The sequence below is a fragment of the Abramis brama genome (assembly GCF_963993115.1).
Source record: "Abramis brama genome assembly, chromosome: 7".
In the NCBI taxonomy this organism is placed as follows: Eukaryota; Metazoa; Chordata; class Actinopteri; order Cypriniformes; family Leuciscidae; genus Abramis; species Abramis brama.
In genome coordinates this window covers 39,284,564-39,308,957 of record NC_139969.1, presented here as the reverse complement: position 1 = coordinate 39,308,957, position 24,394 = coordinate 39,284,564, and the positions used below count along the sequence as shown (strand labels likewise).

The 24,394-nt window shown below is 38.5% G+C and overlaps 1 protein-coding gene and 1 pseudogene across 3 annotated transcripts in view; both read right to left on the bottom strand.

Moving 5' to 3' along the window:
- Positions 1-24,394, bottom strand: part of LOC311087287 (sucrase-isomaltase, intestinal-like) — a 30,233-nt gene that overhangs the window by 4,323 nt on the left and 1,516 nt on the right. Inside the window, exons 2-26 of one of the 2 annotated variants that reach the window (XM_084120594.1) lie at positions 21,101-21,174; positions 20,590-20,711; positions 20,424-20,505; positions 18,001-18,092; positions 17,798-17,918; positions 17,552-17,661; positions 17,315-17,466; positions 15,577-15,748; positions 13,375-13,474; positions 13,006-13,118; positions 11,749-11,874; positions 10,870-11,001; positions 10,596-10,712; positions 9,387-9,500; positions 8,461-8,545; positions 8,254-8,371; positions 6,314-6,485; positions 5,984-6,100; positions 4,845-4,999; positions 4,107-4,191; positions 3,641-3,697; positions 3,426-3,550; positions 2,638-2,726; positions 1,150-1,199; positions 814-987 (exon numbers count right to left, since the gene is read on the bottom strand). In XM_084120594.1, the coding sequence (XP_083976720.1) occupies positions 814-987; positions 1,150-1,199; positions 2,638-2,726; positions 3,426-3,550; positions 3,641-3,697; positions 4,107-4,191; positions 4,845-4,999; positions 5,984-6,100; positions 6,314-6,485; positions 8,254-8,371; positions 8,461-8,545; positions 9,387-9,500; positions 10,596-10,712; positions 10,870-11,001; positions 11,749-11,874; positions 13,006-13,118; positions 13,375-13,474; positions 15,577-15,748; positions 17,315-17,466; positions 17,552-17,661; positions 17,798-17,918; positions 18,001-18,092; positions 20,424-20,481 (2,634 nt within the window). In that variant the 5' untranslated portion in view covers positions 20,482-20,505; positions 20,590-20,711; positions 21,101-21,174. The remainder of the gene's footprint in view (positions 1-813; positions 988-1,149; positions 1,200-2,637; positions 2,727-3,425; positions 3,551-3,640; positions 3,698-4,106; positions 4,192-4,844; positions 5,000-5,983; positions 6,101-6,313; positions 6,486-8,253; positions 8,372-8,460; positions 8,546-9,386; positions 9,501-10,595; positions 10,713-10,869; positions 11,002-11,748; positions 11,875-13,005; positions 13,119-13,374; positions 13,475-15,576; positions 15,749-17,314; positions 17,467-17,551; positions 17,662-17,797; positions 17,919-18,000; positions 18,093-20,423; positions 20,506-20,589; positions 20,712-21,100; positions 21,175-24,394) is intronic. The other variant, XM_084120593.1, reaches the window with a different exon arrangement.
- On the bottom strand, positions 18,410-19,774 carry LOC311087023 (frizzled-1-like; annotated as a pseudogene). The gene is made up of 2 exons: positions 18,715-19,774; positions 18,410-18,433 (listed from the first exon to the last, which is right to left on the bottom strand). The product of its transcript is annotated as a frizzled-1-like (transcript).

The window sequence follows — 24,394 nt, the reverse complement described above, 5'->3', positions numbered from 1 at the left end:
GCATCTACCTGGACTGATTACTTCATACACCTGCACTGCACTGATTACACACACACCTGCACCTCATTCACACACACATAAAAGCCACTTCCACACTCCACTTCTCTGCGAAGTATTGCATTGCCCCGGCGTACAATTTCTGAGCGTTTATTCCTGTGTTTGCTGTTCTCGTTTACTGACCTTGGACTGTGTATCTCGACTCCTGATTGTTCTCTGCCTGCCTTTACCCGGATTGTTAATTGGACTTTGCCTTTTGCTGCCTGCCCTGACTTCTGCCTGTGACCCCGATCTGCTCTGTGTTCTCTCCGTTGTTCTGTCTGCTGTTGTTTTACCCTCCCTGTCTGACCACTCTAAATAAAGCTGCAAATGGATCCCTCTTCGTCCGCTGCATCATTACACCATTGAAGGGCGGCTATTTTCAGATGGCTTTTTGTTGAGAAAACCTTGGTGTTTAAAGGAAGTATTAGATTGAAGTTTCTGTCAATTTATATGCCTGTTGCTTTTGACTTAGACTAGAAGACTTTGACGAGTCCAAAGCAAACATGCTATGATTCGTACAGTATCTGCTCATTCTGTTATTCTAGCTACATTTTATATCATGCAATAATATTTGAAGAGGCGATAACATAGGTGTTTTAAATAAAAATGGACCCTATTTACTTTATATTCCTGGTCTCAGTGTGCATTACACCCATTTCTGTAGGGTGTTGAATATCCTATTTCAATCAAAATCAGTAAAACTGGTCACAAACACAGTTTCATATTGACTTTGGTGGTGAATAGAAAACTATTTTATATTAAAACTATGATTACCTTCTTGGTGGAATCGTAGTTAACCTGGGACTCCGACAGAGAGTTTGTAGTGACGCCGTCCGACACGAGGACAGAGGCGGGAGCCGCGCTCACTCCCATCACTGTGATGTTCTCAAACTTCAAGCTGTTTGGATCCGTGTAGCCATTGTGAGCAACATGCATTGTCAAGACATCCTGATCCAGCAGAAAAATATCAGATATCACTACAGATTTTAGTAATAGATGCCATTTAAAAATATATATATTTTTTTTTTTTAAACGTTGCTTTTTGGACATACAATGTAATTCCACCTACAAACAAACAAACAAAAGAAATGGGACATTAGGATGACATACATTAACCACGGAAAACTGGTAACGAATGTAGGAGCCGGATGAAACCGTATCTAAGAAAAAAAGAGAAAGAAGTTATGAGAGAAAAATCAACTTTATATATGAGTCACACAAGTGTTGTCTGTTTTTTTTAAAGAAACATTTTGGTAAATCTAATCATTAATTCTCTATAATAGGGCTCAATAATAAGGATAACCCTGAGACCAATTTGAAATAGTTGTTTTATCACTAAATCTCATGTTCGTTGCCAATGTTTATGCGTTTTTATGTCTTGCAAACGCAAACATTTGTTTTCTTTTAATTCATTGAACATTTTGGAGTTACAATTTCTGCTAATTTTAAAGGTAACCTTTTAAAAGTTACCTTTCAAATGGGAACTCGCACTGCGTCCAAAGACACTTTGGGGGAACGCCTCAGCGTGACCAGTGTCTGAAGCACGTGATTCAAATGCCATAATGACATTGGCCCGCTATCAGACAGTGACATCAACTGTTCGCCTTCTGTGAGGCCGCCTTAATAAACTGTCTTTGAGGTTGGGTTTGGTTGGTCTCCTCTCGCTTTAGTGAGTCGTTCTGCTGAGGCCTCTGCACACCTGAGCTCCAGTTATACTTCTGATACATTTATTAATCTTAGTTGATGTTAATTTCAACATTAACTAATATATAATTAAAATCAAAAGTTGTATCGGTTATTATTATTTAATGAAGCTGAGCTAACAGGAACCAAACACTGAATTTTTATTTTATTATATTAATATAAAAAAGATTAATAAATACTGTAACAAATGTATTGCTCATTGTTAGTTAATTTTAGTCAATACAATAACTAATGTTAACTAATGGAACCTTATTGTAAAATGTTACATTTGGTTTCACTTTACATTAGGTGACTTTAACTACTATGTACTTTAAATTAATAATTTGATACAATGCACTTATTGTGTACATTCATGTTTTTGCAATTTTGCATGTACTTATATTTTTAAAAATACCCGCATGTAATTACATCTATTATTGTCATTCTTGTTATTGAGCCATGTGTAAGGTTGATTTTTGTTTCAGACAGTGAACTGGACAATTTTAATTTCAGTCAGGCATTCATATAATACTTTTAATCTTACAGTTAAATCCGACCTCTAGTTCATAAACGCCAGAGGAGAACTGGCCCCCGACTGAGCCTGGGTTCTCCCAAGGTTTTTTTTTTCTCCATTAGGTCACCTGATGGAGTTTTTCGGTTCCTTGCCACTGTTGCCTTTGGCTTGCTCAGTTGGGGATATTTGGGATATTTAATTTAATTAATCAATCAACAATACTATTGATCAGCATTACCAAACGTGGACGTTTTCCACTAGAAACAAACATTGATGTATTATTTTAATTTAATACTGTGAAGCTGCTTTGATACAATCTGTATTGTGAAAAGCGCTATATAAATAAACTTGACTTGACTTGACTTGACAATTTTAATCAATAGCAAGTCCCTCCAAAATACCTCGAGATTCTCCGTCATCCCAAAATAGCTCGCCTGACGCAGCCTTATTGTCATCGAGTGCGACGATCAGTCCCATGGGATGAAGTCGGCTGAGGGAACAAACAACTTTTACCACCAGAAACTCAAGAGCAGACAGAGAATGGATCCTTTGAATTAGATGGGATTCTTGTTTGTGAATAACGTCACAGACACCGTGCAGCAAAGCCGGGTGGATTTAAATATGTATTTGTGATGCATTTGTGAATCAGCCCTGTTTTGAATGCTAGTCCAGCCCAAAAGATACTTTGAGAGATATGGTACATTTCCATTTCTACTGCTGAAGGTGTAATATATACAGAGGGAAATAAACGCACTACAAAATAAATAGCTATTGAACACAGAGAAATTCAAAGTATTTTCCTAATGTTAAATAGAAACTCAGGCATCATGCAGATGAACAGGAATGAGATGAATTTAAACAGAGGAACAATAAACAAAAGTTAAATATCTAGACAAAAGATCTCATATTAAACTCACTTTGAATCATGTTACAACTGCTCTGAATTCATTCAAATACTATAGTAATTCAAAGAAGACTATAATACATAAAAATCTCAAAAAATAGTAGACACATTTTGAAATGGGCCTTAGATGTGTTTAATGTAAGTGGAGGGCGCTGAAAGACTCCCTGAGAGCAGACTGACTGTATTTTCACGGATAGAGTTTAGTGACAGAGCTTTAATATGAGCTGGTGATGTGTATTTCTAGGGGAAATCTACAGGTATGTTCTTTGTCTTTCCCATCATTACCTGTATGTAGTGGTGACGTCTGGTCTTTGTACAGGCAGAATGGCGCCGCCTCTCAGATGTAAACCAAGTTTATCAGCGGGCAGGTTCAAGGAAACTTTTGCTTTGCGATCTGTAATTCTTATCTCCTATAAAACAATCCAAAAAATTGCATTGTCAATATATATATGTATATATAAGTTTATATATACATTTGTGGTGTGAGAGGATGGTCTTACCTTCTCGAAGTCATACCAGATGGCATCTGGGATATAGGCCTCCACAGTTTCAAAACCCTTAAACAAACAAACAAACAAACAAACAAACAAACAGGAAATCAGCTAAATGACAAACATTATTTTGATGGTTTAATAATGAGCATTGTTCATTAAACTACTGGTCAGACCATCACAGGTGGTCATTTTTCAGAGAGATATGGTCCTCCTGTCATGACTTTTCAGGAGTCAGAAAAAAAAAAAGAGTATGAGAGAAATATTGGAGAGTAAGAAGCTGACAGAAAGAGAAGCAGCAACTGAACAAAAATAAAATATGAGAGAACACTTCAGATGGTGGCACTCAAATAATGTGATATAATTCATATCAAGCTGAAAGCAGTCTGAGCTGATGAGCTGTGTGTGTGTGTGTGTGTGTGTGTGTGTGTGAGTGTGTGTGTGTGCGCGTGTGTGTGTGTGTGTGTTCACTCACAGGATCCAGCACAGGTGTGATGAGGAGATGTGCTCCCCACATGAACTGTTTGTGCACTGCCCAGGTTTCACTGTCGGAATAAAACCTGCAGAGCGGTAAACAATTCTTATGAAGCAGATATTGACGTTTCAGGGTGCTGATACATATATATACACACACACATATACACTGCACACTATAAAAAAGATTAGATTATTAAAAAAGTTAAAGTGATAATTATATATATATATATTTTTTTTTGCTCCCTAAGGCTGCATTTATTTGATCAAGACAGTACAGTACTTTAAAATGAATGTTTTCTATGTGAATATATTGTAATTTATTCCTGTGATCAAAGCTGAATTTTCAGCATCATTACTATCATTATTGACTGATATTGATTATTGAAACCGTGATACATTTTTAAGGATTCTTTGATGAATATAACATTAAAAAAAGAATAGGATTTATTTGAAATAGAAATATTTTGTTACTGTGTAAATGTCACTTTTGATCAATTTAATGCATCTTTTATGATTTTTTTTTTTTTAAATGTCTTCCCTTAACTTTAAACGGAATTCTATTTACTTAGAAGAAATAGGTTTTGAGTTGAATTCGAGAAATTATTTTAAGTTTTAAACATCTTATTTTTTGTTTGTTTTTACATGAGAGCTCTCATACAGCAATACATGAAGTTCATAAACACAGAAGCAACACTGGAACTGTCCCACTGCTGTTTTCACATGCTTACGAACTCACTCATGCATCATGGGCCGCACGACAGTCTCTCCGCTGACGTGGGCCTTGTAGAACAGCGTGTAGAGGTACGGCAGGAGGCTGTAGCGGATCTCCAGGTAATGTCTGGAGCTGTTCACCAGGAGAGAGTCAGCGCCGTATGATGCAGGGTCCTGGTCCTGATAGAAAGAGACAGAAAACTACCGTAGTCAGGAAGAGCAAAGAGAGAAATGGATACGTGGATCCTAATAATATATTCATCACTGCTTCTCTCACGCCAATCTAACAATAATGATTAGGGAAATAATTGCATTTAAAGAGAGAGGACGAGTTTGTAATTCAGTGTGCTGCCGTCGGGCCAGAAACACGTCGCAGAGATGTTTAAACCCTCATCCTTCCCTCGGGTCAGGTTTCGACCAAAACCCTTCTTTTTTTTAAGATTCAAAAAAAATTGAGTGTTCATCAGAGGTGTCCAAGACCCTAGGACTTTTGTCACACTTGAACCATGAATACACACAACATTTAAAAAAAAGTAAATCCTTTCCTCACGGGTCAATTTGATCCCCATAAGAATGAATGTAATGTGAGGAATGCTTCAGTACATACTGTAGAAAAAAAAAATCCTAAAGGTTTACCAAAAAATGATTTTATAATGTCTACATGTGTATCTGAATGCATGCTGAAGCGAAACTGACTTTAGGACCCAGAGGAACAGCTCATTTGCTCCATATAGAGCTATAAGGCCATCTAGTGGCAAGAGTCATGAAATATCATGTTATATTATTTGTTTTCCACAAGAGGTCGGCAAAGACGCCCAATGTAAGATATTTTGAGCTGAATTAAAAGGGTTATGCATGAAATTGTGAGTTATTTTGAATTCAAGTTGAAAGAATGTGAGAAATGTGCTTAAATTACTATTTATTTATTATTTATTAATCAAATCTAGTAATTTAAAGGTAAATAAAAAATAACCAAAAATATTTGCATTAAAATATAGAAAAAATATTATCAAAATGAAATAAAATAAGCTTTCTGGACCAAAAAAAAAAGTAAGTATAATTTTAGGGCTTCAGGTCATTTTGACCCGCGAGGGAAAGATGTGTTACAAAGTGCAAGACACTTCAAGATTGAATGTTTAGGGGTGTTTAAAGAGCAGCACATACTTTGAAACCTTTTGCATTGTGGTTACGGCTGAAGGGGTAAAATGCGCCGACTTGCATCCAGCGTCTGCAAAGCTCCTCCGTCGAGTTGAGGAAGAACCCACAGATGTCTGCACCGACCTGCAGAATAACATCATCAGATTCAGTTCAGACTCTCCTGAGGAGGGGAAAATCACTCTATATTCATCCTGAACACTGAGTGCAAATGCATTCCCATTCGTTTCTAATTGCATTTCATGTAAACTCAATCAGTTGTGATATGAAGAAAGACTGGTGTCTACCATCAATTACCCATGTTGGAAAAGACGTTTAATTTGGGGTCAAACCACTTACGTAAGGGATTCCAAAGAGGTTAAACTCCAGCATGCCGGGTATCGCCCACTTTATGTCATTCCAGGTGGCGGCGTTGTCACCCAACCAGTGCCCAGCGTACTTGCCCACCCCGGGGAAGGAGGAGCGGGTGAAAACCATTGAACGGTTCGTCCCAAACACTGCTCTCGATGCCCTGGAAGCAGAAACACAATATTAGATACAGTGGAAAACTTTGTAAGACTGCCGATGTCAGTACGTTCATAAAACCCCCAAAGTGAACCCCAACCCCTTAATCTGTTCTTTCAGAGCAATTTCACTGTCAACCAACAACAGCGAGCTGAAATATACAATAAAAACAAATAAAATTTACAAACAAAATGACAAATGCAATAGAAAAAAAAGATACAAATGAAATAAACAATTTAGCCTATTATTAATAATACAATACTATATAGAAATTGAATAAAGCAATCAAATGTAAAAAATAAAACACTGCATCATTTTCACAGAATTAATTAAATATAGGCCTACTTTGATTCTCATTAAAGTTACTAAAGTTATTCAGTGAAGAGAAGTGAATGATTCTCTCGTTTTCTTTTGTTGTTTGATTAACATTAATGACAGAGAGAACAGGTTTATTAGGCTGCTGTCACTTTAAGACTAAATTCACAGATTAAGGCTGCGTTCCAGTCCACTTTTAGATACGCACTTGCGGACTTCCCTAAGCACTTCCCCTCAGGGGAATCCCTGCTGCCATTTTGAAGTGCGTTCCACTTCATGAAGTGGATGAGGGACGTTTATATGGACAGACCCTCGTTCCCTCGATTTTGACCGAGGGAGCGAGTCTACTTCATATGTACACTTCAGGCACCCATATATGTCCCACAATGCAGTACGACTGTGACGTCACCACAAATCTCGTCTAATCACCACCACAACAAACAACCAGAGAATGTCTGAAACAACTCTATGATATATTAATTATATGTATTTTTAATTTAAAACCACCCAAATACACCTATACATTTGGATGCTGAATTAAACAAATTATTAGAGGGAAAAAAATTAAATAATAAATCAACTAGCTGATTCCAAGGGCTTAGGACGTTCCAATTCAGCCCGCCGCAGTTTCCGCCAGTAGTGGGCACTCGTCCAACGTATGCAATGACGTACATCCGAGTGAACGAGACTGAGGGAAGTTAGCGAGTGAAGGGCACACTAAATAATACACACTGTAAATTGACGAGTTTATTCATTGATTTATGAAGAATTAATATCTCCCATTTATAGAGATTTTTAGACAAATGGCGAGGCTTTTTAGGTCGGGTAGAATCTGCGATCTCTGACCCATTTTGTTCGCTGGTTTACGCTGTGTTTTCCGCCAACTGGCGACCTGTGGTGGCGAAGACTATTGGATAAACTGGCAGTGAGCGAGATCACACAGACCAAAATAAAAACAGACAGTCCGACACGGATCGCACATTTCAAAGTCGAATAACTGGCTGTAGAAGTGTTTTTCAGAGAAACGAGAATGTGAACTCAGCATGTTTCCTAAATATCTGCAAACATATTATGGTATTTTTACACTTTAGTACAGTCAAAAACTTACACACAGCACCTTTAAGACATAACTAACTGCATTTAATTGAAACTTGCCAAGACAGACATTTTGACAAATACCCATATTTCCGTGTTTATTAGTTCGTGTAAGTGGACACCCGAAGCCCAAAATAGCCTATACTTGTCAGTGTTTTGCTCCGTCTCGGATCCCGCATAATCCCAAAATCATCATGGTAATGATGTCACAACCATGAGCACATTAATATATGACTAGATCCACTAGTAAATACAACATCGTTGTGATGTTAATCCGTATTAAACATTATGACAAGACTGGAACGCAGCATCAGTCAATCATAACAGAGATTATTTGCACAGAGTGTGGAAAAACCAACACTTACTTCTCAGTGGCCAGGACCATAGAGTAGCCATAGAGACTGTGGACATCATAGTGGTTCCCCCAGCTGTGTTTAGCATCCATACATAAGGTCTTACTGAACATCAGGTTATCAAGGATACCTTTAGAGTCCAATGGAAATCAAGAGGACGGATGTTTACAGAGAGTGAGGAGATGCTGATGTGAAGCTGTAGATGCATTTCAGACTCACGTGGGGTGAATGGAGGATAGTTCAGCTTGTTATCAGCGCAGCCTTTGATGCTTCCCTTCACGAAACTGGCCACCTCATTCATGTCCTGAGAAAAAAACAGCAGTTAGTTCAGCGCTCGCTTATTCAGGCAGTTAATTTCTCAAAATGAAAGCAAACACTAGTTTTTAAGAGGCAAACAATGTTCATGTCGTGAAGTTATCTTTGAAAATCAAACATGGAGATGAAAAATTGTAGCTGCTTGCATTGATAAATGCTAAACATTCTTTGATTGCCTTGATAATAATTTTTTTAAGTTCAGAAGACTAAATATTACTCAGATGAACAAAAGTATTTAAGTTGACTGTAATTGGGGCAAATATATTGATTTAACTTAAAACGTTTAGTGCGATAGGTTGTCTTATTTTTTTAAGTCAGCTCAACTTCTCTTTTTTACAGTGTAGGGAGGCTTTACAGTCAACATATAATGGCATTTGTAACCATTTTACTTTCATTTCTGAATCAGAATATTGATTGATTTCTGAACTTGATTTTATCAATCGGGAATTTATTGGATGGTGTAAAATGCATTTCTTCAACACAGTCGCCACTAGCTTCTTGATTGAAATATTTGAAACATGCATTTTCTGTAAAGCTGCTTTGAAACATGTACTGCGAAAGCGCTATACAAATTAATGTGAATTTACTTGAACAGGAGTTTGATGAATTACTACTGTAAGTAGGGTCAATTATGATATTATGTTGACTTTAAAGCTTTCGTGGTTTATATTGTACTCTAGATGAGATGTTTATTGAGCTTTGCTGTGTTTGATTAATTATCATGATTAATACATATTGATGCAGTGTCTTATAAATGACCTTTCCACCAGGTCGTAAAATGATCAGGTTCAGTATCTGGTGACGGATAAGGATCTCTGCCGGTTACTTACAATCCAGAGAGCGTCGTGCTTGACTTCTTTGTGGAAGCGCACAATTTCATCAACCCACCAATCAATGCAAGACTGGTTAGTGTAGTCAGGAAACACGGTTTCCCCTGGCCAGACCTGTGACATGAGAGAGAGGGGAGGAGAATGGGCTGAACTCTCATTCGAACGAATGAACGAACTAATGAATGAATGAGCCATGATTCGCTCGCTAGCATAACAATAGGCAAAACAATAGGTTTTTTATAATATTATAATAATTATATATATAATTTTTATTTTTAAGCCATTGGCATTTCCATTCCCTCTTGTGTCCTTTATCCCCCTCTTCTCACATGGCTCTGAGCTGCAGGAAGGTGTGACATTAAACTCCAGTGCAAAATCGATGCAAACACTGACCTCAAATAAAACCACAGCAATCCGCATCTGCCACACATGATATTTTTGCCAAGTGATATGGGCCTTATAGTTTGCATATGGTAAATTTAATGGCAACTCCAGATGTCCTTTATTAGATCATTCACTTATTTAACTTAACTTTTTCTTTTCTTTTCTTTTCTTTTCTTTTCTTTTCTTTTCTTTTCTTTTCACACTATACAAGACTAATTCCTAAACTAAGTTAGTAAAAATAATATAATTGTATCCCAAAATAGAATTGGACAATTAATAATGTTTAATGGGTAAAAATGTGGATGGGAATAGTAAGAGATCTGATGATCATTGCTCTGATTTTATTTTAATTTAATGATTCCACTCTTTCAGTTATTTTAAGAGGCACCAATCCTCCACCTCTAGAGAGAGAGAGAGAGAGAGAGAGACTCTTCTCTTCTCCTCACCAAGGGTGCATTTATTTGGTCAAAAATATTGTAAAAAGAGTAATATTGTGAAATATTACTACAATTTACCGTTTTCTATTTTAATACATTTTAAAATTATATTTACATGCTCCTTTTTGACCAATTCACCAAAAATAAGTTAGTCATTTGTTCCTACAGTAGATCAGTCCCTGTTCACACTGTGTATTTCAACCAGCGAGGACAATGCAATACAATGATATGTTATCTGTCCACATCAGTGTAAATGCAGATGTCCAACAACAATTACTAAAATCATGGAAATCATTCAAGTTCAGATATTTTGATAAAGAAGAACCAGTTCTCAGTCCCAAACCCTACTAAAGATTACCCAATCAGGAGTATGTTTGGAGGATAGTACCTCTCCCAGTAGAGGTGTTTCCCCGTCCGCTTCAGTGACCCAAGCTTTAGCCGCATGACCCCTGTCGAGAGCTTCATACGGTCCGTTTATCCTCCGACTGGTAGACACGGCAGGATCCTACAAAGAAGAAAATGGTTTTCAACTAGACAAAATCAAATTCAGCAAGGGGTTGAAATGTATGACTCTAAACTACAGTCCAAAACCCAGAACTAATGTGCCAACCTATAAAACTCTGCAGCTCAGCATAAACGAAACCACAATATCAATGGCTCACCAATATGATGATGTATTTCTGCCCTTTATCATGCATGTAGTCAGCAAACTGAGGCAGCTCTGCAAATTTCACCGTGTCATAGGTGAAGACCTTATTGTCCTCCATGTAGTCAATATCAGTATACTGGACGTCCTAGAACACAAAATAATGATGTGAGTCTCTGTAAAATCTACATCAAATCAGTTTCCCTCTCTCACTGAATATCCTGTTTCACTTCAACGTATAATTATGGAAGTTACATGAAGGTTCTTTATTGGCATCAATGGTTCTGTGAAGAATCCATGGAATCTTTCCATCGCACATATGGTTCTTTATAGCGGAAAAGGTTCTTTATAGTGGAAAAGGTTCTTTACATTAAGACACTAATGGTTCTATTTACTGAAAGGTTCTTTGGGGAACCAGAAATGGTCCTTTTATGGCATAATTGTGAAAACCCGCTTTTGGAAACTTTATTCTTAGGTTGTTAATGCTCATGCACTATAACACTGAAGTCTAGTCCTTCAGCCTTTATGATGGCTAATGCCTCTTTTGCATGCTAATATTGTAGATTCACTGCTGTCTGTTTTGATTGTTCTGGAAGGCTTGACTTCCATCAGATGCCAGTCATTTTCTAATGCTTATCAGGCGGAGATGCACCATCCTGACATGCTAATGCCTTCTTCGTTTCGAACTACATTAAACACTGAGCTTCAGTGCATCTTTCGGCAGTTAGAGTCCCACCATAAGGTGCCAAATGCTTCTAAATGCATGTATATGTGCAGTTATTATTCATGAATCTGTCAGCTATATTCTGTGCTCTCGACTGTGGCTTTGAAGGACTGGGTGGAATCAAGTTTTGCAGAAGAAAGCGAGGAGCCTCCTTCTGTTCCTGGCCCTTACATACGGAAGGCCGGCCTGTCGATTTCTCTCCACGACTCTCTTGACCTCGTCCAGGCTGCCGTAGTCCCAGCGAGAGAGCTGGAAGCCCAGAGACCAGTACGGAGGGATGAAAGGCCTGCCGATCAGCTGCAGAGACATAACGCAATGTTAAAGACGCTGAACATCACAGGACCTCCTCAGGCTCATCTGGAAGCTTCATCTGGGCCTATAGGTGTTCACTTCAACTCCTGTCATGAGCTAATGTCAGTTAGCTTTGATGAAATTTTGGTAAGAAGTTCATGGCGAGATCAGGATCAGGGTTTATTTTGCAATAATGACCGTCTGACTGCTTATTACTGCTATTTGCTAAGAAAAAAAGAAGAAAAAATATACATAAATGGACCAGTGTTATTTTAGTATCATTGATATATTATTTTAGTTTTTATTAATATTTTGAATTTGTTTTTTTGTTTTTGTTTTCAGTTTTCATTTTAATTTAATAAGTTTTAGTAATTTTCTTGCTTGTGTTTGTTATTTTTAGTAGGTTTGTACAGTCTAGTTTAGTAATGTCTACATACAGTTCTTATAAATATTTATTTCAATTTTAGTTTTAGTTATTTTAATACTAGAAAGAAAAAGAGAAATTATGTCTTGTCAACTATAGCTGAAATGGTAAAAATGGTCTTTTTTAATGGTTTTAGTTTTAAGTTTGGGTTAATGAAAATAACCCTGAAACAGTCATGAAATATTGATGTGATTTGATTTTTTTTATAAGAAATTCAAATATTTTGACCATTTTAATACAATTTATAATATTTGTAATTAATAACATAAAATTTAGTGGTTATTTCACTAAAACTTTTGAACAGAATGCCACATAATTCCACAAATGACCAGAATCACAATAAAGCATTTCAGATTTTCGATGTAATTTGAATGGAAAATAAACATATAATAAATGTTTATAATTTATAATAGAATATTTTTTTGTGGTCAGTTTACAAAAATACTATGAATACTATGACTGACCAATAAGAATCAAGTATTTTTGTACAATAAATTATAGTATTTTGTTAAAAATATTTGTTTAAAATCTGAGTTTTTTGCTTTTAATCCGATTGGAAAGCGGAGAAATGACCAGTAAGATCAGCAAATTACCCTATTCGTTCTTGCCACATGTCCTAGCATGTGTACTGTCCACCATGCTGTGTGTCTAACACGAAAAGGCATTTCCAAGTCTTTACAATTTCGCCCACAAGAGTCTCTTTTTCCGCTCACCTGTGTGAACTCATCCACCACTGCCTCTGGTGTGTCTCCAAGCAAGATGTAGAAGTCCAAAACCCCTCCAATAGTCCGGTAGGTTACGGCTGGAGCCGGCTGGATAGTCACCTCTGCACACAGACAACAACAGACATAAACAACTTAAACTGCTCTCATTTACTAATCTTTAACAAAAGCAGCCATTCCAAACACACAAACACATCACAGCGCACTATACATGCTGTGCACAGACATGACCAACCATGTTATTAAAGATTATGAATTTAGTCCACGGCAAAGCTTGTGTTTTTGACCAGCAATGCAAAAAAAAAAAAAAAAAGCCATCATAATGACACAATAAAACTACTCATGAGAGGGTCTGTTTACCCATAGCATTGCTGTTCATGAGAAAAACACCAAAGGATTGGCCACTGCCGTCTTCCAGACATGTGAAATAGGGGTAGTGGCCGTACAGGTTGTCTGGGCCCTGGGGTAGGAAAATACATCAAGGTTTGTAATGGCAAATTTAAACATTTTAATCAGTTAATTAGACAGTTTGGGAAATTTGTGTGTCATGATCTTGAAACACAAATTGCAGGATAATCCTACACAATAAATAATCGCACAGGCAATGCACTGTAATAAGTGTTTTGTTAGGTAACCTGAAAATGTTCTTCATGTGAAATGTTTAAATTAATTGGTTCATTCTCATCAACATTTAGTTAATATGACTAAATCAACCAGATTGCATTTGGTTATACCATAAAAGAGTCAGATTAATTAGAATTAAAAGAAGAGTTCCATTCTGTCATCGTTTACTCATTTAATTTATTTTCTGGAAAACAATATATATATATATACACACTCACCTAAAGGATTATTAGGAACACCTGTTCAATTTCTCATTAATGCAATTATCTAATCAACCAATCACATGGCAGTTGCTTCAATGCATTTAGGGGTGTGGTCCTGGTCAAGACAATCTCCTGAACTCCAAACTGAATGTCAGAATGGGAAAGAAAGGTGATTTAAGCAATTTTGCGCGTGGCATGGTTGTTGATGCCAGACGGGCCGGTCTGAGTATTTCACAATCTGCTCAGTTACTGGGATTTTCACGCACAACCATTTCTAGGGTTAACAAAGAATGGTGTGAAAAGGGCAGTCCTGTGGGCGAAAATGCCTTGTTGATGCTAGAGGTCAGAGGAGAATGGGCCGACTGATTCAAGCTGATAGAAGAGCAACTTTGACTGAAATAACCACTCGTTACAACCGAGGTATGCAGCAAAGCATTTGTGAAGCCACAACACGCACAACCTTGAGGCGGATGGGCTACAACAGCAGAAGACCCCACTGGGTACCACTCATCTCCACTACAAATAGGAAAAAGGGGCTACAATTTGCACAAGCTCACCAAAATTAAACAGTTGAAGACTGGAAAAATGTTGCCTGGTCTGATGAGTCTCGATGTCTCGAGTCTGAGACATTCAGATGGTAGAGTCAGAATTTGGCGTAAACAGAATGAGAACATGGATCCATCATGCCTTGTTACCACTGTGCAGGCTGGTGGTGGTGGTGTAATGGTGTGGGGGATGTTTTCTTGGCACACTTTAGGCCCCTTAGTGCCAATTGGGCATCGTTTAAATGCCACGGCCTACCTGAGCATTGTTTCTGACCATGTCCATCCCTTTATGACCACCATGTACCCATCCACTGATGGCTACTTCCAGCAGGATAATGCACCATGTCACAAAGCTCGAATCATTTCAAATTGGTTTCTTGAACATGACATGAACATGAACATGAGTTCACTGTACTAAAATGGCCCCCACAGTCACCAGATCTCAACCCAATAGAGCATCTTTGGGATGTGGTGTAACGGGAGCTTCGTGCCCTGGATGTGCATCCCACAAATCTCCATCAACTGCAAGATGCTATCCTATCAATATGGGCCAACATTTCTAAAGAATGCTTTCAGCACCTTGTTGAATCAATGCCACATAGAATTAAGGCAGTTCTGAAGGCGAAAGGGGGTCAAACACAGTATTAGTATGGTGTTCCTAATAATCCTTTAGGTGAGTGTATATATATATACACATATACATATACGTACAAAACAGATAACAAAAGAGAATGAGAAATGGGGCTGTTGAGCTCTAAAGCGACAAGGAAGTCAACATAAAAGTATTATAAAAGCTGTACATTCTAATCATGCACTATATTTTAAGTCTTTTAAAGTAGTTATTCACTGAAAACCTTGAAATCCACCCTAGATCTCTTCGGAAAATTAGTGCTAAGTAGTGAGTTGTTCTAAACGATTCATTCTTGAATCAGACTGATCCAGTTCTGGAGTTCAGCTCACTGACTCAATGATCCGGTTTAATGACTCCGGAAGATTTTGAATACGGTGCATGAGTTGTGAACTGCTTTTGTATCCTTTTTGAAGCTTGACATCCTCAGTCCCTCAGAGTCGCCAGAATATTCTTCAAAAACGCATCTAAAACTGTATATTTCACTGAGACATTTCCCTAAGTCATACTGGTTTGGAATAGTGAAAATGTTTGTGCAAATGATCTAAATGCTATGACTCACGCCACTGGGAAAAGCAGCTCTTGTGAAGATAGGCCAGGTCCTCCAGTTGGTGTCATGGCGGAAGGTCTGATGGACGTGCTCTCCAAGTCCATAGATGTTGTGAGAGGGAAGTTTAGCCGAGAGCTGAAGATACTGATCAGCAAAAACCAGCGGCCCAATGGTTGTGTCAAACCTGACCGAGCAAGAGGTGTTGTAGAGAGGACGTTTACTCAAAGAAACCTGTCATGTCATAAAACCTGCCAAGAACATTTATTTTATGTTTATTTTATAACATATTTAATACTGTTATGTTTGACATTTAAAAGAGTTTACATGCTAAATAAGTTACATTAGCATGTGCTATGCTAGCTTTTGATGTTAACTGAAATAGATCAGATTAATTGATTCCAGGACCAACTTCAGTTTTTTTTTTTTTTGTAATTAACTGTTTATGCTTCCAATTATTAAGTTCCTCTAACTCAATCTAGTTTGTTGGTTGAACATAATTCCATTAGCAAAAAGATTGATGCAAACTGTTGCATAAGCTTCCAATAAGCAGCAGCCCATTGCTTTCTTTAATATCTCTTTAAAAAAGCCACCGAAATGAATATGCATTGTTTATGTGACAGATGCAACATGCATGAAGCAGGGCTGATAGTCATTGTGACTTAAAAATGATCAAATTAGATTTGAACACTAGGAATCATAACTTACTTTTTACCTGCCTGTCATTTTTCAGCAGTGCACAAAAACACACATGACGGCAAACAATAGCAAAAGGAAACAAAGCCGTTTCCATCAATATCGTTGTAGACAGCGAGACGAAGACGGACTGATTTAGAAAAAGCCTGTTTGCATTGCTTCAGGCCGGATTCCCTCATTCTATTCATACCTCTAATTTCTGTCTTTTAAACATACCTCTAAACACTCTGTGCTGCAATGCACTAAACTCACAAAGATCAACACACCATATTGCCAAAAGTTTTGGGACGTCTGCCTTAACATGCACATAAACTTTAATAACATCCCATTCCTTATCCGTGGGATTTAATATGGAGTTGGCCAACCCTGTGCAGCTATAACAGCTTCAACTCTTCTGGGAAGGCTTTCCACATGGTTTAGGAGTGCGTTTATGGGAATTTTTGACCATTCTTCCAGACGCGCATTTGTGAGGTCAGGCACTGATGTTTGAAGGCCTGGCTCCCAGTCTCCGCCAATTCATCCCAAAGCTGTTCTATCGGGCTGAGGTCAGGACTCTGTGCAGGCCAGTCAAGTTCCTCCACACCAAACTCGCTGTTCTTGAGCTAATCTGAAGGCCACACAAGGTTTGGAGGTCTGTAGCTATTGACTCTGTAGAAAGTTGGTGATTTCTGCACACTGTGAGCCTCAGCATGCGCTGACCCCGCTCTGTGATTTTACGTGGCCTACCACTTTGTTGCTGTTGTTCCCAATTGCTTCCGCTTTGTTATAACTAACAGTTGACCGTGGAATATTAATTAGTGAGGAAATTTCATGAATGGACTTATTGCACAGGTTGCAACCTATCTTGGTACCACACTTGAATTCACTGAGCTCCTGAGGCACCCATCCTTTCACAGATGTGTGTATAAGCGTCTGCATGCCTAGGTGCTTGATTTTATACAACTGTAGCCATGGAAGTGATTGGAACACCTGAATTCAATGATTTGGAGGGATGTCCAAATACTTTTGGCAATATAGTGTATGATCTGTGTGTGAAAAGGAAGAGCTTTCCACTCACAGGAGTTTTTCAGGAGATGTTCTCCAAACTTTCAATCCAAAGGGCTTCTGGATCAGCTCCAGTCTATATTTTAGGGGTCCGGTGGGAGGGATGGAAGGCGCTTGCACATGCTCATGAGGAACCTCAAACCTGGCTTGCTTTGTATCAGTGATCTGACAAAGAGAACATTGCATGCCATTATAGACATCTTTATATTGACATGATACCTCTCCTATTTGCGTCAATTTTCAAACAGACCTTAAATCGAAGACGGTTTTCTGTCTGCATTTCAGTGTAGAAGGTCAACTCTTTAATATCAGCTCCAAATAGAGATGGAGCATCCATTCTTGTCAGCTTGGCCTCAATATCTACAGCAAAACAAACATTTTCCATGAGGTCTTTGCGAATTGTTTGCTCTACTTGTTACATGGTCGAATACAAACTTTTCAAAGCACAATGGAAAGTAGATTATTTGCACAACATCTGGGTTGAGGCTGAACTCACGTGTGCTGTCAGGCTTGCTTTCGCTGACCACGCTGTAGCCGTGGTGTTTGGAAAAGAAGCACCAAGGGACGTTAGCCTCACTCACGGGGCTCCAACAGCAAGCTCTTTCCAAACACTTTTGCTGTAAGGATGTACAGTAAGATTTAGCAAAGTATGCTGGGGGTTTGTGTGGAATGTAGGCCAGTTTACCTGCTGCAGTTTACCTGGGAAGCTTCGGGATCTGGGAAACAGTCCACTCTCTCGCCATGTGGAATATTGGGACATTCTGGAACAATGTCTCCATCTGAACCTGGATCTGAAGTTGGGGACAAAGGGAAAAATGACCACTGTGATATAATTCAAAAGATAAAAAGAGACATTGCATTTCAAGGTACATATTTACATTCTTGTGTACCTTGTATTACATACAAATGATATATTAATACTACATGTTGCATGGCAAATGTAAAAGACCAATATCAGATTTATTTAAATTGTAATGTCTTTAATCACATTCCTGAACTTAATCTTAACACCTTCCTTAAACCCTTAACTGTTGTACAATTTCTAGTTATCAAACACTGGCTTACTACCATACAACATCAGTGGCACTGATCCTCAACAAACTCGTCCCTATACCGGCGTGATAACTCCAATCTTCAACCAGATGGAACTGGATAAATATTCTGAATATTCCAATCTGACTTCTGACCTGTAATGCTGGCGGAATCATAATCATACACTGTTCGCTCGTTGGCCAGAGGAGAACTGGCCCCCTGACTGAGCCTGGGTTCTTACCCAGAAAAAAGTTTTTTTTCTCCATTCTGCTGGACGATGACATCACGGTTTTCTCCAGAGCTTCTATATAAATGAACTAAATTAATAACTTTTTTACAACAAAAATGAACCATCACTGAACAAAGATTGTTCTGATGTACAGCAGATCTAGAAGAAAACAGCATCATAGTCCAGCTTAAGTAAGTAGCTTGTTTGCTGTGTGCCAGTCTCGTGTAGAACTCCATGAGTTAAGCGTCTTTCTGGACCATATACAGAATCCAGACATGATCCCAATGATCAGGGTCATTAGGTATTTAATCATGAACACTGTGAAGTCCGGGTTCATCCGCAGGTTGTATGCGGTGCACGGCACCAAGTTCCGTGCCTGTTCCCACTGATTCTGAAAGACCTGTTCGTAGAAGTAATAACACGTGATCACGATGGTGGCCGGAATCGTGTAGAGGATTCACCATCAGCTTCTCCGTCTTGGTGTCGTCGTGCTTCATGATGGTCCTGATGCGGAACAGAGACACGAAGCCCGCCAGGAGGAACGAGGTGCCAATGAACAGCAGCGCCAGGATGAACGAGCGCTTCCACGCTGCTGAATCCCCACGAAGCAAACGCCTTAGAGAACATCTCCATCCACTTGATCCACCGCCAGGATGCTGATGGTCTTGATGGCTGCCACTTCCCACACTGCGAGATGGAAATATTGCGAATTTGCGTCAATGGCCTTGTGACCCCATTTCATCCCGGCCGCAACGAACCAAGTGAGGATGACCCACCAGATAGAGCTGAACATGCTGAAGAACTACAACATCATGAACAGGATGGTGCAACTTTCCTTTTTGCTGCCTTGAACCACTGTCCTGAACTCATTATCGAACTGCTCATTGCAAACCACTGTCTTCCAGCAGGAATCCGGCGATGTAAGCGTAAACACCATCGTTCAACACCCTGACAGGAATATAATAGGTCTTTCCAGGTAACTTAAACACTTCATGTCAACTAAATAAGTCAGGACGGTGAATAAAGTGGACACACAGCACAAAACAGACCAAATCCCGATCCAAGTGAGCAAATGTCCAAATGTATCCAAATGTCCTCGCTGAAGTACATCATCCCGTGGAGTTTTTTGGGTTCGCATGGCGCGCCACAGTTCTCCTTGCCCAGAAAGCGGTAGTTGAGGTACGGTGGTATCGGGTTGACGGGTGCGCTCATCTCAGGCGTGCTAGTCTAGATGACATTGGTTGTATATCTCTTCTATGGAACAGACTGTATGTCTATCACACACATTGTTGTTTTCCTTTGCATCAAATAAATATGGCTATTATTTTGTGCTTAATGATATCAATAACTTATTATTATAGGCTAGATATGGTCATATTGGACACCTTTGCATAAATCACATTAACATAGATAGTAAAATGGTACACAACAAATTCTGAAATGATGAAGAACTAACATCAGCATCAAATGTTCATACAAACACTTATTTAATTGAATAAAAGGAACAATAGCTGCACTATTTCTACTACTGCTAATAATAATAATAATAATATACTACAGATTAACAAGCATATTTGTTGATGTATTTTATTGTCAAAAATAATAATATAAATAAATGTAAAATAACTAAATAACTTTAGCTTATATAATGATATAATTGTTGTATAATTATATAGTTATTGAAATAATTTTGTATGGTAATCTTAATACTTAGACAAATTTAGGTTTAGTTTAGTGCATGCACATAGTGTATTAGATCATTCCGTTCCTGGCTTCTGATTAGTCATTACAGTGTCCCAGGTGTGCTACAATTCATGTTAAAATAACAGTTATGATGTGAAAAGTGGAATAATGGTCTTACCTGAAGCAGTCAAAGCTATGAGAAGACAGAGAGACAGGTAGACAGTCCAGACTGCCATTGATTCTCAATGAATACTGGAACTCTGTATTGAATTTAAAACAGAATTATACATAAAAAATTATTACAAAGTTTACATGGTTCAATTATGTAGTTTTGTGTCACGAACCAGTTCAGTATGTCAATGTCAATGTCTGGACGATGCGTTGTGGGGCCCTGGTTTATCCTTTTATATATTGGAGGGGAGTTTGTTTATCAGTACCATCCAGCACCTGCTCATGTTCTCACTTCCTGTACAAACAATGTTTTTGTATAGTTTGTACCCACTCTTTCTGTTAAAATACTTGTACCATTGTTACAATGTGGATTAATGCCGTTTTATGTGTGTTCTTGGTATGTATACTGAATAGATATTATTCATCTATTCGGTAGTGTAATTTTGTAATTTCATCAGTAAATGTTTTATGTGCATGGTTTATACATTTCTCACACCCTTTATAAGATGCTCAGTCAGTGTTATGTGGATAACATAATTTCCAAAGGAAATGTTAATTTTAATGCTGAAACTTTGTACTTTCTGTGACACTAACCTTTTGTTTAAGCATTTTCACAAATGTGATAGCATTGTGTAAACAGCATGTGAGAAAGAGAACATGAGCAGTTGCTGGAATCAAAATTACCTTGAATATATCAGTCACCTTGAATGAATGGAGGATTGTTGCTGTCATCAGCAAATATGCATAGTAAAATCTTGCTGTAAAAAAAAAAAAAAAAAAAGGTAACGCTTTAGATTACAGTCTGGAAAGTACCATTTACAGCGTAACTTTAGGTAATTATAGTGTACCTACGTATAAAGTATTTGCATGTAAGTATAAGCGAACAATATGTAAAGTTTGGGGAATAAAGGGGTAACAACCAGGAGAATTAAACATTATTTATACTTTAAGTATTATAGAACTAAGAGGTACATATTATACTATTATGATACAACAATCTTACATTTGGGAGCAATTTAGGAACCTTTTTGAAATAATGGCATACCAATACATACTGTATAGGCTTTTTAAATGTTACATATCTATGCATTATAGGGTAATTACAATAAAAATACATACACAATCTAATATCACTGAATCGGAAACCTTTATTTAAACAATTGAAAAACAACTTATTGTTTTTTATTTGAAAAACAATTTATTACAGTTTAAAATATTGTAATTTTTCTTACAAACACCTATTGTTTCACTTCAGAAGACATTGATCCATCCATTGGGGTCGTATGGATTACTGCAGTTATTGCAGTATGTGCTGTTTGATGCTTCAACTTTTAGGAACACATTTTTTATTTTTCTAAAAACCTTCATTTGTGTTAATCTGAAGAAGGAAAGTCATATACATCTTGGATTGGCATGAGGGTAAAAGATGAGTAATTGGTGAGGACGTATTTCTGGGCGTATTGTAACTTTTAAAGGTGCTCTAAGTAACTTTTTTACCTTAACTGAACAGCTTCGGAGTCATTGGAATGGTTATATTACTTATTTCGGGTTGAATGGTGGTCGTTTCGCACCCCCCTGGTGCCCGTGAGCGGAAAATCCGCACTTGCAACTTTGAGCCGGCGGGCCGGCGGCCGCCCCGTCAGGAAGTATCGCGTGATATCAGGTCTCGCGATGTAAACAATTGCTTTACGGCCAAAAGAAATTTGCTAAAATGCTGTCATTATTGCGCTCCCTCACGCTGTTCGAACCCGAATGAAGAAGACGTTTTAAAGAATGTCCCATCTGCTTTGATGTCGTTGATCTACTAGCCTCTGGTGTCTGAGAATCGCCAAGGAGTTTTTACAACAGTGTTGTCAAATATCTATTCCGAAGCTGAAAAACCTGCGAGCAAAAAGTGAGAATACAGCGAAGAAATCCCGAAACTACTGAGCCCTGCTTTAATACATAATAGCAAGATACATGATTTCTTCTTCAGATTCATCAGTGGAAAGAAATAAAAAGAAGAGGAACAAAAGGAAGAAGCCAAGCAAGAGAAAAAAGGGGGGACAAAACGTGCTACTTTCTGTCAAGACTTAAGCATTTTAAAAGAATAGTTTGATTAAAACTAGTACTTTTAAATGAAAAAGAAGTGTTGTAAACCTGTATTGAATTAAGTTGTTTTTCAAATAAAGGTTTCCGAGTCAGTGATATAATATTGCGTGTATGTATTTTTATTGCACAAGCATCACTACATGAAACAAGAGTATATTTCCCCACTATTTATATATTTCAGTTCACTTTTGTTAAGGTTGTAAAGATTACTGTATAAATGCATAGATATGTACTTTTTTTAAATAACCATTATTACAAAAAGGTACACAGTGTATGTTCTTGCTAAATTGCTCCTAAATGTAAGATTGTTGTATCATAATAGTAGAATAAGTACCCCATAGTTCTATAATACTTGTTACTTGTTAATTATCCTGGTTGTTACCACTTTATTCTCCAAACTATTACATATTGTTCCCTTATACTTACATGTAAGTACTTTATTGGTACACTATAATTAAAGTTAGTTACACTTTAAAATCACTTTAATTACGCAGTACTTTCCAGGCTGTAGCAGAAAGTACAGAAAAAAAAAACCTGTACCAAAAAACCTGCCAAATTCTGACAGTAACATACCATTTAGAAAACAATCCATTCTGGGTAATATTCGCCGTTTTTGAGAAAATAGCCTGCAGGAATATACCTATTTTGACAGAAAAGTCATGTTCTTTTATTTATTTTCAACGCCACTGTTGCTGGCCCTTCCAGCGTCCTGCATAAGCCTCCCAATCCGCTATTGGGTAACACTGGGAAAGCGTGCCCTTTCTAGTGGAAAAGGAACGCTGCGGAAGCCACATCCTGCACGTTGGGAGGAAGTTACACATATGGACTGGCTGATTTAGGGCAATACAACATATTGAATGTCTCTGGGGTGGCTCCGGCCTAGTTAGGGAGGAGACAACACGTCAGAGGCAGGGGAAAGACACCGTACTGTGGAAGAATGCATACGAGTGTTAGGCCTGGCATCATACGCTCTGCCACGTCTGACTGCCGAGAGTGATGGAGGAACTCAACAGGGTTCACTGCTCCACTGGAGCAAATAAGCGCACGTATCCAGTCCATAGGAGTGGAATGGCGCAGCAAGCCGACATTGTGTGGGTTCCCTGCGCTACTGGTCACTTGAGGCGAGTACACAGGAGGATACCGGATGAATATGAAGGCTATAAAATCTAGCAAACCTGTTGGGTGTCGCCCAGCCCACAGCTCTACATATATCTGCCAGCGAGGCGTCATGTGCCAACGCCCAGGAGGAAGCAACACTTTAAGAAGGGTGAGCTCTCAACCCGAGCAGGCAAGGCACGCCTTGGGTTTGATACGCCAGGGCGATAGCATCCACTATCCAGTGGGCTAACCTCTGCTTGGAGACAGCCTTTCCCTTCTGCTGGCCTCCACAACAGATGAAGAGTTGGTCTGAGGTCCTGAAGCTCTGCGTTTGGTCCACATACAGGCGCAAAGCATGGATGGGACAGAGCAAAGCTAGAGCTGGGTCTGCCTTCACCGGGGGTAGCGATTGCAGGTTCACCTCCTGGTCCCTGAAGGGAGTGGTGGGAACCTTGTGCACATATCCATGCCAGAGTTTTAGGATAATATGTGAGTTGGCTGGCCCGAATTCCAGGCACGATTTTTTGACTGAAAACGCTTTCAGTTCCCCTACCCTCTTGATGGAAGCCAATGCAACCAAGAGAACTGTCTTCACAGACAGGATTTTTAACCAAACTGACTGCTGAGGTTCAAAGCGGGATCTCTGCAATGCCGTAAGCACTAGAGACAAGTCTCAAGAGGGTATAGAGAGTGTGAGGAGGATCTTCTCACACCCCTCAGGAACTTGACGATCAGGTCGTGCTGTCCTATAGACTCACCTTTCACTGCATCGTGATGTGCAGCAATAGG